Here is a 13,317-nt window from a genome sequence, read left to right on the forward strand (position 1 = left end):
CATTTTGGGACCTCTTAGGAGCCCCAGCTTAGCAAATATTGGAGTAGTTTTGACACAGTGGCTGAAAATCCAGGACGCGTGGGGCTGGTGAGGCCTGGAGCCAGCACAACGAAAGATCTTGGCGAGAAGATAGTGACTGAAGGATGACCGGCAACACCCCTGGGCTGGGGTGGAGGGAGTGCCTGCAGTTGCCATGCACAAATTGTACCTGTAGGTTACACTGGGTTCTTAGCCCCTGCAAAGAAGGGACCACACGGGTTAAGGTGCCGGGCACCTTCCAGGATAGTAACTTGTCCCGAGCACCCCAGTACTTTATTAATAACAACTCCCAGTTTGAGTGCATACTACTGAATCTTGTTGATGTGAAAAACATTGTTTTTCACATTTAACAGGGAAGTGCAGTAATTGTCATTTTAAAAAAAAGTATCCTGCAGATTAATTATGGCATATTTTTCTTTCTGAATGGTACATGGAGGTGTTTCTCACTTGCCACGGCATCTAAGATTCATTGAAATATAACATTTTTTAGGCAAGGTATGGTTTCATTTATCCTCTTAACAGCTTCATGGAATGAGATTGTTGTGCCATATATATGGGCAAACGAAAAACAGACAGACCATTTGCCCTATCTTGCTTAGCTGACAAGGGAGAAATCTCAGTCTCGTTTCCGGAGCCTGAGCTCTCTTTCCATGGCTTGCCCTGGACTGGGCTGACACCCTCTGACAGGAAGGCCCATTGCTTCCCTACCCTTTCAATCCCAGCCAAAATGCCACTTCACAGGGAGGGCGGTCTGGGTGCTGACTGGTCTCCACCCCTCCTGATGTGTTCCTGGAGCACCGGAAGACTTGATTATGATGAAGTAGGTGTCTGCATCATGAGCCCTTGAGTGTGTCTCTCCTACTAGACCACAGGCTTCCTGCTGGCAAGACACAGCTGCCTTGTTAATCCAGCACTGTACCAGCCCTGTGCTTAGTTAACTAGCCTATGGCTGGGCACGCAGTAGGTCCTCCAGACTACTGGCTTTCAGAGCCTCCTGCCTTGGTTCCCAGAATGAAAGCCATGGGGACCCAGCCTTGGTGTCTGCACAGAGGTGGCTGGGGGTCTGGGACGCGGCTGTGCCTTTGCTCCTAGCTCACATCATCCCTCAGCTTCTCCCAGACAAAGAAACAATGCCGATCAAGTCAGACTCCGGAAGGCGGCAGTGCCTGAAGGTCTGGGTTCTAGAAAGGACTCTATCTGTGCCCTATGGCCTTTATATTATCAAGACTCCAAAAACCAGGCATGTGGTAAAGGCATGACTCTTTTTTTTTTAGCTTGACTTCAACATTTGAAATTACAACTCCATTTGGAGTTTTTTTAGATATACAACATCAGGTAGTGATGAAATAAAAATCAATTTTTAAAGTAAGAACTAAGCAATTATCACATAGCAACGATAATTCTCACTGAATTTAAAAAATGATAATTATGTTCTTATACAGAAATGTATACATTTTAGACCCTTTAACTTTTTCTATCTATAAGTGCATATTCCTATACACATGTTCCTTAATTTACAATGAGGCTCTTCCTGTAAGTTTATCAGGAATTAAAAATATCACTATGTTACAGACGTACTAAGATACCTAACTTGACTGTCACAGCTCAACAGCACAGTAACTTGCAGAAAATGACCCATCTTCCCTCATGATAGGTGTTCACTGCTATTGCCCAATACCTTCAGAGTGTGGGGCTATATACTCCTAACCTAGGACAGGGTCAAAATTAAAAATTTGAAGCACAGTCTATTAAATCCACATCACTTTCTTATCAAAGTCTTAAATCAAACCATCACAAGTTGGGGACAGTTTTATACACTTAGCATATTGTTTTAATTATGGTAGCTTTGAGTTATGTTCTGGTATATGGTCAAACCAGTGTTCTCTCATTTCTCTTTTTAAAAAACACTGGCTTATTTATTCTCACATACTACTTCTTCCAGATAAGTTTTAGCATCTAGCTAATTTTAAAAGAATTACAATAGAATTTTCTTGGGAACTCTATTAAACCTAAATAGTTAATTTTGGAAAAATTACCATCTTGGCCATTTTTATTATTCTTAATGACATTGCTCTCCATTTTAAAAGTTCCTCAAAATGGCTTTCCCTGTCCCTTGTTATTTTCTCAGACAAGTAGATACATTTCTTTGAGAGACCAAGAAAAGTTTTATAAATTTAAAACTAAGCCAAGAATGATTTAAACAGCAGCGAATCTGAAAAACATATAAAGAGCTTATCAAACAAGAGGGACCCTTAGCCAAACCAAATGAAAACCCATTAAAAGTAGACAGCTCACGTGCCTGAATGGAATTTTACCATTAACTACCATTTATCCCATTTAATTAGTATTTTCCTGACACACAATAACTTGCACTAAAATACCATTCTCTCGCCTTGAAATTTCTAATTATTGTTGCGACCCACACCATTACGCATCTCCCTTGCTTTCTCCATCTTTCATGCCATTTAAGCGGTGAGATTTTCAATTATCCACACAGGACGGACAGAGATACCTTTAAGGAAAGGGGCATAATATGCAACTCAATTTCTCTAAAAGCCAGGAGAGATCATTTTTAGTCAGAACAAACACACTTTGTCTTTCATCTTTTTTTTTGCAAATAAAGAGTAAAACAGGCTATTTAAAACATCCATTTAAATGCAAATTTTGATATCCCAGGAGAAAAATGTTAATCATTTAAATAGACAGGATTATCGCCCACCCACTTTTTCTTCTCTCCCAAGTTTTAGAAAATATAGCCGGATCCCACACAAGTTAAGCCAAGAGGTAGTACTTAGATCTTAAGAACTCCTGAAGAATAGAGCATGAGTGACTCCTTTTGACAAGGGTAGAAAAAAAGAAAAAACAGTACCAAGAATCCTATACACCACACACCTATACACACTGTCTCGGAACATGGAATGATCATCCCCATTTACAGACAAGGAAACTGAGGCTTATGCGGTAAACTGAGGCTGCGGCGGCAGTCTGCCTACCGGGTGAGTGGCCCAGGTAGGCGAATAGGCATCCACAGTCTTCCCTTCCCACTGTGCCCTGGGAGACTCACCCAGCATCCCCATGCCCAGCATGAACGCATCCATGGTGTACGGCAGCCCGCGGGCCCGGCCTCTTGTCCCAGGTGGGAACATGACTTCCTTCGGCTGAGCTTTCTTACATTCTACCTGTTAAACAGAAAGGCGAACAAATGAGATGCAAATGAATTCCACATAAATGTCAAATGAGAACTGATCCGGTTAGGAGCTGAGTTATTTTTAGCCTTGCTCCTTACTCACTGTAAAAATAGCCGTGCCAAGTAAATGGCCTGCAAAATAAATATTTAAGAAAACACACCACTTGTGCAAATCCTGCTTTGGAAAAACCTACAAGGATGAAATTAGGTTCTGGAAGGGCAGCAAGGACACAAGCTAAAGATACACACGGGCTGGAGCTCAGACAGAAGCCTGTGCAGAAAGCATGACAGTTACGGAGGCAGGCGACAGACAGCGGACAGATGTGCCGACGAATAACAACGATAGCAATAATCATCACCCTCGTGACGGACTGACCCTCTATACTAACTCTTACAGGCTGGGGACTCCTCATCGCACTCCCTGGGATTCTCTCTCACAAAACAGGCCACTTGGGGGCTGGGGATTTAGCTCAGCGTCATAAGCGCCTGCCTTGCAAGCAGGCAGTCGTGGGTTCGATCCCCGGTACCGATAAAAAAGAAAAAGAAAAAAACAAAACAGGCCACTCAGACTCCACTGCATCACAGATGATTAAACTGAGCATCAGAAGGCTTAGGTAGCACCCCAAAACCCTCACCTCCGAAGTTTCTAGCTTAACAATGCTGGTATTTCCATAAAATTCACACCACGTACTCTGGATGGAAGTCATAAGTTGAAACACTGATTCTGTTCATCTGCTGGGACATTGCTTTCTCATTTTACACTTGTATCTTGAAGAGACTGCTAATCTCAGCAGGGTGTGGTGGGACACGCCTGTAACCCCAGCACTCTGGAGGACTGCAGATTCAAGCCAGCCTTGGCAATTTAGTGAGGTCTTGTCTCAAAAAAAAAAAAAAAAAAAAAAAAAGAAAGAAAGAAAAAAAGGAACAGGCTTGGAATGTAGCTCAGTGATAAGGACCTGGGTACAATCCCCAGTACTGGTGAAAACAAAAACCCAAAAAATCTGCTTATCTTTCCCGTTTATTTTCTGTCTCTAAAATTTCTTTAGTCGCATGCCTCTTGCATACCTAAAAGCTACTTTTTTTTTGGTCTTTTTCCTTTTTATCGGTACCAGGGATCAAACTCACAACTGCCTGCTTGCAAGGCAGGCACTCATGCCGCTGAGCTAAATCCCCAGCCCCACCCAGAAGCTACTTACTTAACCTTAACTATAGAAAGCACAACCTCAGGAAATATTGCCACGACCTGCTGAAGTTCTTAGACTGCTTTTGGCAGAGCACCTTCAGCCCTTGCTCAATGCTTACTTTAAGACAAACTGAACAAGCACTGTTTGCTGGTAAGTACCCCCACTCTGATGAAGATGAGCTGTGGCAGCAGAGATGCTTGGAGCAGGAAGAAGAGTCCAATTCCTTATGTGACATGGAGTCAGAGGGTGTATGGTATAGGAACAAAGTTCTGCTCAGTTTGACAGGTGCGGGGGGAATCACCGAGGCAGGAAGGTTCCTACTGCTCACGGTGTGCCTGAGATAACCAGGGTACTGTTCCAGAGGGGCCTTATGTGGATTACCCATTCTGATGTATCCCAAATACAGCAATTAAAAATACTGTAGTGATTAAAGGGACACTATCCAAAAAGCAATTCTTTCTTCAAAGAAAACCAGGTAACAGGCATTACTTTATTTGCTTTCATTTTTGAGACACGGTCTCACTATGTAGAGTTTCAAGCTATCCTTGAACTTGCTATGTAGCCAGGTTGGCCTCGGACTCATGGCAATGGTTCTTGCCTCAGGCTTCCGAGTGTTGGAATTATAGGCACACATTACCACAAACATTGCTCTTTAAAGAATGGTAACCATAGATGCCTTAAAAGACAGACAAAATGGTTCAGTACTCCTGACTAGTATGCTTACTGTAAAATTTTTAGAGTTCTGCAAAGAGAAATGGGTAACAACAGGCAGCTCACAAATGACTAGTAAGCATACAGTGCCCCCAAAGATCACACACACACATACACACACAGTTTTTCAGATTGGCAGTGATGAAAAGATGGTGTGATGTCAGGATTCCTGCAGGCGGAAGGGAGGAAATTGCATGTATTTTTCCTGAAGGACAACTTGACAATCTATCAAAAGCCATAAATGCACATCCTAACAGGAATTTATACGGCAAGACCTATGGATAAGCTAGTTACCAGAAGCATTAATAAATGCTATACAGCCACAGAAAGCACCATAATGGTACGAGGCACAGACCTGGGAACTCTGTAGTGTCAAATATACCATGCAGATGGCTTCCTAAAATGCAAGAGGCAAAAAAAAAAAAAACAAAGTACCAGTGACTTTGTAGAAACTAAACAAGTGTATATAGCACAGAAAGAAAAAAAATACTAAAAAGCCATAACACAGTTTTCTTAGAGTAACTTTTTAAGAAATTCCATCAAGAATGTTGTTATTGTGTATGTTCTAAGTTTTCTCTGCTAGGAACAGGCAACGTGTCTTCATAACACAGTGCAATAGGCTGGCACCAATAGGGCTGTTCGGGCATTATTGTTGCAAGTGGCAGGGAAAGGTGATTAAAAAGGAATAAATTCTTCCAAATTGGGTCTTTTAGGTTTCTCTCTAAGCCCAGGGGTGGCTGGCTCCTCCACTCCAGGCCCCTGGGGAACTCTGAGAGGAGCAGCTGAGAAATTTCATTTGCAGAAACCTGCTCCAGCAGGGGAAGATGGGCGTGCCCGCACAGGCAGATGGATAATTACCTAAGTGACACCAGGATGGGAATAATGCCGCTAACCAGCTCACTTCCTAATAGCCCTATCGGTGACAATCTATTGCATTGTCTTATGAAAACCTGCTGCCGGTTCCTAGGCAACATGATCAACGAAAATTTCAGGTTTATACAATTTTCATTTAGGGAACATAAAGGTTAACTGACTGTAATGGGCGTATTTTAAACAAACCCACCTACTCTTCCTCTCACGGAACAATGCTGGCAGCCTGGTTTAATTCTGCTCTGTCTCTGCTGGCAGCGTTTAGGGCAGCACCAACCACAAGAGTTCTGTCAACCACCTGCTGTGCCAACAGTGAGTGCTCCCCAAGGCCAAGGGCTGTGGCATACGCATCCTCGGGGGGACCCCAGCCTGTCCTGGGCATCGGAGCGACAGGGAGAGGTGTGGCACAGCAGGGAGCCTGTCCTGTCCTGGCCTGTACTGAAGGCTTCTTCGAAGATTTCCCGAACCAGAAGGCCTGCCCCCTGCTCCTGGAGACCTAGGCTACTTAATCCAACCATGCGAAGAAACTTGATGTGCCTGGCTAAGCTTTGGGGGACACTATGATAAACACAGCCCATCTCTACCTCAGAGAGCGCTCATTCCTATGGAGAAACAACCAGCTCCTTCTGTCTTGTTCTCCAAAGATTAACACATGCAGTCACACTGCAAATCACTGTTTGCCACTTCTGGGTTTGTCACTTCTGTAGTCCCTAGGATTAGAGCACATTTGGGTTATCCTTCGCTGGAGCTCTGGGCAAGCCAGAGAGCGTGGCATGATAACTAGAGGTAGAGAGGAAACTGAAAAGGGTAAGTCCAGTCTACCTCCATGGCGCTAGTCATGGATTTAGTCATCTGGCCACATACCATGTCCCAAATTCCAACTGCTGCACAACAAGCTGCCCCTAAGCTTGATGGCTTCAAGCAACTGTTGATCACTGTTCCCCATGGTGCAGGAACTGAATGTGCTCAGGTGGGCTCTTGCCTGCGGTCAGATGGTACTTTGGGCTGGAGCCAAAAAAAGCCCTGACTGGGCTGGAGGTCCACGGCTGCTGCTGGGGGTATGCTACGGTTTCTCCGGGGCATCTGTTCACCTCACAGCATGGTGGCTGAGTTCCAAGATGATGTCATTCCAAGTGACTCAGGCAGAGGCTATATGGCTTCTCCTAATGTAGCTTGGGGACTCTCATATGCTACCTCTACCACATTCTACAGTCCCAATCAGCCAACTTAGATCTTGTGCCAGAGCACAGCACAGAAAGGCAGAAACCCCAGGAGGCTGGGACCTGCAGGCCATCTCTGGAGCTGACTACCACATTGCACCAGCGAAGGGTGATGAGCAGACAGCACAGGGAGGCGCTCCTTGTCCCTGGTGTCTGGCTGGCTGGGTTCTTGGGGCAGCGGGCACTGAGGGCTGCTCTCGCTGGGACAGAGGGCAGGACACAGGAGCTCCTTCGCCACTGTAGCCCCTTCTCTTGGACATTAGACACAAAGTTTGAGGTGGTTGTCAGGGTGACCAGACTCTTGCTCTAGCTGCTCACCTGCCACTCCCTAAGGTCACTGCATATGCTAAGTGCTCTCACCACACTCAAAGGAAAAGCACTCCTAAGGGACTTTTCACAGGGCAGCACTGAGGCAGGGGCATCTCCAAGTCAAGCCCCGAGACTCCACCATCAACCGTTCCTCACAACGCCCGCCACTGCCGCTGCTTCGAATGGTTACTGGAGACAGACGTCTGCTCAGAGGATGACATGAGTAGGACATTCCGTGTGGACTGGGGCTGTGAGAGACTGAGAGGCCACTGTGACCAGCTGCTCACACCCGAAACACAGGCCTCCACTTCCACATACCACAGCTGGCAAAGCCACAAAACCATCCTGTGGCAGGGGCTGAATGCCATAGGTGTGTCAACTGCCTCAGTGTAGCCGGGATGTTATAAAATTTGAATCTCTAAACACACTGCTTTCCTTGGCACTGGGCTGGGACCAAAGGCCGTGCTTTCCTGCATTCCACACGGCGATGGCTTCAGAATCAGGACAGCATGAAAGCCCCTCTAATCCAGGACAGCCAGGGCAGCAGCATGTACCTGAGAGGCTACACTCAAAGCCCGAAGTGACCTCAGACACAAGATCACTACGCCCTTGAGCATGCTGCTGTCAAAGCGGGGGGTGGACTCCTCCTATCAGCATCCAAAGCAATTCCACAAGGAGGTTTGTAATTTCTCTTTTAGAAATAATTTCAAACATACAGGAAATCTGCAAAGATAACCTATCTGTGTGGCCCTTTCCCCGATTCATTTAATTACTTTTGCCTTGTCACTTGCATATCTCTGGCTGTATCTACAGGTGTATATACTTTCCCACGTGAGAGGAAGTTATAGGATTTGCATTTCCTAAACGTGAGGACACTTTCTTATGTAACGACAGCAACTGTCAATCTCGGGACACTTAATACTGATACAATCCCTTACCTACCCTCCACATTCCTACCGTGGCCATGAACCAATATTGTCTTTTAAAGGTATATATGTATCCATTTTCTAGAATAGGAGACTGAGACTGAGACTGAGAAACCAAGGTTGCAGAGAAGTCCTAATCCATGGGTGGCAGGGCTGAGACTTGAACCCAGGTCTGCTAAGAGCCAAGGCCCACACACCAGGGTGGATGCCCTGCACCACACCCTGCCCCTGGCACCTGACTTCTGGCGAAGGTGCTGGGCTTTGAGGGCGATGGCTTCTTGGCAGCCACACTGAGTGGCCCCTCCTGTCTAAGTAACCTGAAGCCCAGTAGGGCTAAGCTCATTCCCCCGGTGTTCTGTTTGGGTTCTGGCAACAGAAGGCGGCCACGCTCTGGGAAATGAAAAGGCTTTTGTTTGCCTTGGTCTCTACATAGTCAGCCCCAGTCAGCACACAGCCCCAGGCCTAGAGGGAACCCACACTGTCCTTGTAGCCATGATGGACCTCTCAGAATAAAGAGGCTCTGTCCAGCCTGAAGAGGCCAGTGGGCATGGCTTCATTCCTTACCGCTGACAGGGAAACAGGGTAAAACTGCCCAGTGTGCAGACACTGGCCTTGACTGGCTGGCTGGATGGCTGGTAGGAGGAGAGGGAGCAGAGGGCTGGGGGCGGGGGACATCCTGTCCTTCCAGGGAACTTCCTAATGGACCCCAGAGGCCTGACCCGGTCTTGCCTGTGATGTCCTCCCTGGTCCAGCTGTAGCTCCTGCCCAGCTAGCTCTGGTGGATTCCAAGCAAACACTGCTTCTCTGAAGGCCCAAGCCAGCTACCTCCCCCTGGCCATGGGCACTGGAGTGCCACCTAGGGAGCCAACAAAGGGAAGGGGAGATGATGTGAGGTGTAAACACTCAGGGTCTTTCCTGGAACCAAGCCAAAATCCCCATGGACAGGAGTGTGAGAGCCCCACTAGTATAGGACCCCCACCCCAAGCCTGCCTTCCTCCTAGGCAGGCCCTGTGGCCTGTCTCTGCAGATTCTAGGGCTCTGTGGGACCCCAAAAACTGCAAGACCCTCTTTGGGGCTCTTGTGGGTTTGTCACCAAGATTTGGAGGAGACTTGACTGACCAAGCTAGCAGAACTGGGAAGATTAGGCAGGTCTGGCTCTGCGTGGTCCAGTGTGCATTGCACGGCAGGTCTGGGTGCAGAACATGTGATACAGACAGATGAGGGCAGCCTCATTTGATGCTGGAGACCCAAGATGGCATTAACCAGCACTGGCCCCTTCTGATCAGAGAAGGAGCTGTGCAGAGTGACTAGGTAGAGGACAGAATGCACAAGCCCACGGAGAGGCAGAGGGCAGGCAGGGAGGCCCAAGGGAGGATAGACAGGCCTCCCTCTTCCCTGCATGCATCACTCCTTGTGTGGCTTGCAGAGTCAGGCCACCACTTCTCGGTCCTCACGTCTCTTCTGGGGTCTGGATTATATGGAGTTGCTCTTCTCACCAGGACCAGAGGAAGGATGGCCTCACAACCAGGTGAGTATGGGCTGGGGAAGGGCAAAGTCTTGAATCATGCTGTTGGGTGGGGGTGGAGGACAGCAATCTTGGCCCAGGAAACATTGGCAGTAGAACTTCGAAATACCTTTCCCTCATGGTGCAGGCCCCTGCAAACCCAGCTGTACTTCCCAGGTGGTCACTGCTGCTACTGGAGGAAAGTGGAAAAAAGCTCTGCACCTGTTCCCTCTCTGCTCCCTCCCCGAGGTGTCACAAGCAGGCTCTGTCCCCTTGTTTACAGGCCCAGCACGTGACCAGGCACAGAAGATCTGCCTCTATCTGACATCCTGCCTTATTCTACTGCAAAGAGGTCTCTATGGAAATGGGACCCACCACATCCTGTGGACCTGCCAGCATGGAGGTGGGGGCTAAGGTTGGCCAGCAAGAACACCCCTCTTTAGGGCTGGGGATTTAGCTCAGCAGCATAAGCGCCTGCCTAGCAAGCATGCAGTCTCGAGTTCAATCCCCAGGACCAAAAAAAAGGTAAGAACACCCATCTTCACACCCGTGCCTTATACAGAGCTTGGGATCTCTGGGGAGAAGCACTGAGCCCTGTGGGAAATCTAGGATTCCAAGACTCACAGTTACTCTGGGGAGGAAGGGGCCTCACATTTACCACTGTTCTCAATCCCTCACTGGATGAGGCCCCATATCCTCTGAGGAGGTCTTATTCGCCCCCAGCTCACAACTGAGGCTTTGGCGAATGACTTGTCTTTAGTCACAGAGCACAGCCAAGATTCAACTGTACAGGAGCAGGTCCCCAGCTCCACAACCCCCACTCCCTCTTCCCCGTCCCCGACCCTCCAGGCCCAACTTGATGCTATTTCTTCCCCAAAGTCACTCCCGACTCTTGCTTCCAGAATTAATTTCCTCATCACTTAGAGAATTAATTTCATCCACTGTTTCCTCTGCTCAGTGTTTTATTAAAATCAGGATGGCACCGTGAAGTAGGTCATAAACCAGTAACATTAAGCACCTCCTATTTAGCAGGCAGAGCCGGGCGTGGGCTTGTGCTTTTCCCGGGAAGTGAAGAGTCTGGGCTGTGGGTAGAGAGGAGCTGGTCTCCAACATTGCCTGAGACAAGCACCAGGAACTGCAGGCCTTCCACCCTGATGGGAGGCAGGTGGGGGCCACTCTCTGTCATTCAGCAGTGTCACCTAGTGACTAAGGCTCCTGTCTTCCAATCTCTGCTTTTCCTGCCTGCTCCAGGCACTGAGGGCAGTGGACTTAGCCCTGTACTCAGCGTCCTCGTCTGTGACACCCCTACGCCATAAGCTGTCAGCTGTGAGCTGCTCCCACTCATGCTGCTCTGCAGACGGCGGGTGAGTCACACCTTCCCCTGTACCATAAGAAGCCTCTGCGAGTTTCAGGGAAGGCGATAAGGCCAGTTCACACTCGTGCTCTCTTACACTAGAAGGGCAGGAGGGACGAGGAAGAGAGCCAGCAGCAGACCCTCTCCTAGGGCTCAGTCTGTGTCCCTAACCTCCCCCACATGCCACCTGCCAGCCTGTAGCAGCAAGGTGTGCAGAGGCACTGTTTGGGGAAAAACCTGGTGGCAGCAACTGCTGCTGTTCCTTGTACTTCTGGGTACCTTCAAGGGCATTTCAAAGGGAGAAGCAACCTGAGCCTCTAGGAGGTGCCCAAATCCTGCCGGAAGGCTGTGGGTACCTTCCCTAGCCTGCAGTGGTCTTGGCCAGCGACACTGCAACTGGCCTCATTTGTCATTTAAAATAGAGAGAACAGAAGAGCATTAGTTGGGGTTAGGGCAGATGTAAGAAGCTGTGGAAGGCAGGAGTCTAAGGGGAGGGATGTCCCTCCCAGCACTCCCCTCTCAGGAACCCACACCTCATGGTGGGGCAGGCGACAGGCTGCAGGCACACAACACTCTGTCCCACCCCTCCCTGCACTGACTTGGCCAAGGACGAATGAAGGGCAAGCAGGCCAGAACCCATGCAGCTGGGGGGCCACCTCCAGCTGGGGGGCTAAATTACTTCTGCATAAAGAACATACATTGACCACAGCACCACGGCACCCCGCCTCCACCTCCCTTCCGCCTGGCCCCCCCCAACACAAATCACTCTGCGCTCATTAACACAAGCCGTACACAAACTGCACGTGCACATGTGCGTGTGTGATGCTGGGCGCAGGACCCCTCCCTCTCCCACGTAAACATGGGATTCATTTATTAAATGCCTCTCTGGCATTTCTTTTTTTTGCCTTCATCCTGCTTGTTTAATATTGCATCTGACATTCTCATTTTATAAATGGCAACAGAAGCAGAATGGGTGGCTAAAATTAGCTTACGAGTGAGGACGATGCTACAAATAGGAATGTGAACACTGAGCCAGTTCGCTCCACCCACATCACCCACCCCGCTACCACTGCCACTTTGGGGCAGTTCCCACTCAGCATTCAGGCTTGGGGGCTGATGTGGAGCAGGGGAGGGGACTTGTGAGCCAGTCCCTGGGTGCTTTCCTGGGGCCAGAGCCCAGAGATTTGTGGGGAGACCCTGTGACTGCCTTGGCCCAGGACAGGGGTCCTCTCTGGATCTCTTCTCCCTCTCCCAATCCCTATTTTCAGGATCAGTTTCCCAGATGTGCCCCAAGTGGAAGGGGGTAGGGCAAGGACTGCGCCAGGTTTTGCTCTTGAAGTAGGTTCTCTGGAACCTCGTTGAAGGATGATTCAGCCAAAAGGGCTGACTCAGCTTTTCTGCTCCAGAGGATGTGCACCCTCTCCTCCTCTAAGACCCCCCTTCATACTCCTCCTCCCTGTGGAGGAGACTCGGACCTGGTCCTGCCTGCCTGTGCCTTGCATTTCACTCAGCTGGCCAGGACCTCCTTCCTGGAGGAGTCCATATTTGCTCCATCAAAGCAATTTTAAGAAGGACGATTCTGATATGAAAGGACCACAATGCTTACCAAGCATGCTCTGTCCTGGCTCTCTTCCCAGCCATGCCCAAACCCAAAGTCACAGCACTCTATGAGGAAGGCATTGCCATGGTCCTTCTTACAGGACGGGGAGCCAGGGAGCCCAACACAGAAGTTAACTGGCAGTTTTAAACAGCAGCAAGAGTTTGTGCCTTGTGGGTCAGGAAGGCCCTCAGGTCGAGTGCACCTGCTCTCCCTTTGCTTCACTCTGCTCAGTGCTTGGAGGCTCCTTTTTTATTGAGTCAGGGTCTCCCTAGGTAGCCCAGGCTGGCCTCAAACTTGCAGCAATTCTCCCTCAGCCTCCCGAGTTCTGGGATTACAGGTGTGTGCCACCATGCCGGGTGCCCTGATGCTTTCTGCAGGCTGCTACCATACCTATTTGGGACATTCCAGTCTTC

At 48.7% G+C, this 13,317-nt stretch overlaps 1 protein-coding gene across 20 annotated transcripts in view; it reads right to left on the reverse strand.

Moving 5' to 3' along the window:
- Window positions 1–13,317, reverse strand: part of Msi2 (musashi RNA binding protein 2) — a 359,255-nt gene that overhangs the window by 51,383 nt on the left and 294,555 nt on the right. For all 20 annotated transcript variants that reach the window (XR_010048245.1, XR_010048244.1, XR_010048246.1 and 17 more), the window contains one exon: window positions 3,104–3,218. Coding sequence is in view for 17 of the 20 variants with exons in the window: in XM_063251261.1 (XP_063107331.1) it covers window positions 3,104–3,218 (115 nt within the window). In the remaining 3 variants the exon portion in view is untranslated. The remainder of the gene's footprint in view (window positions 1–3,103; window positions 3,219–13,317) is intronic.

Source organism: Cavia porcellus, unplaced genomic scaffold (assembly GCF_034190915.1).
Source record: "Cavia porcellus strain 051 isolate PalLab524CR breed Dunkin Hartley unplaced genomic scaffold, mCavPor4.1 scaffold_6, whole genome shotgun sequence".
Classification (NCBI taxonomy): domain Eukaryota; kingdom Metazoa; phylum Chordata; class Mammalia; order Rodentia; family Caviidae; genus Cavia; species Cavia porcellus.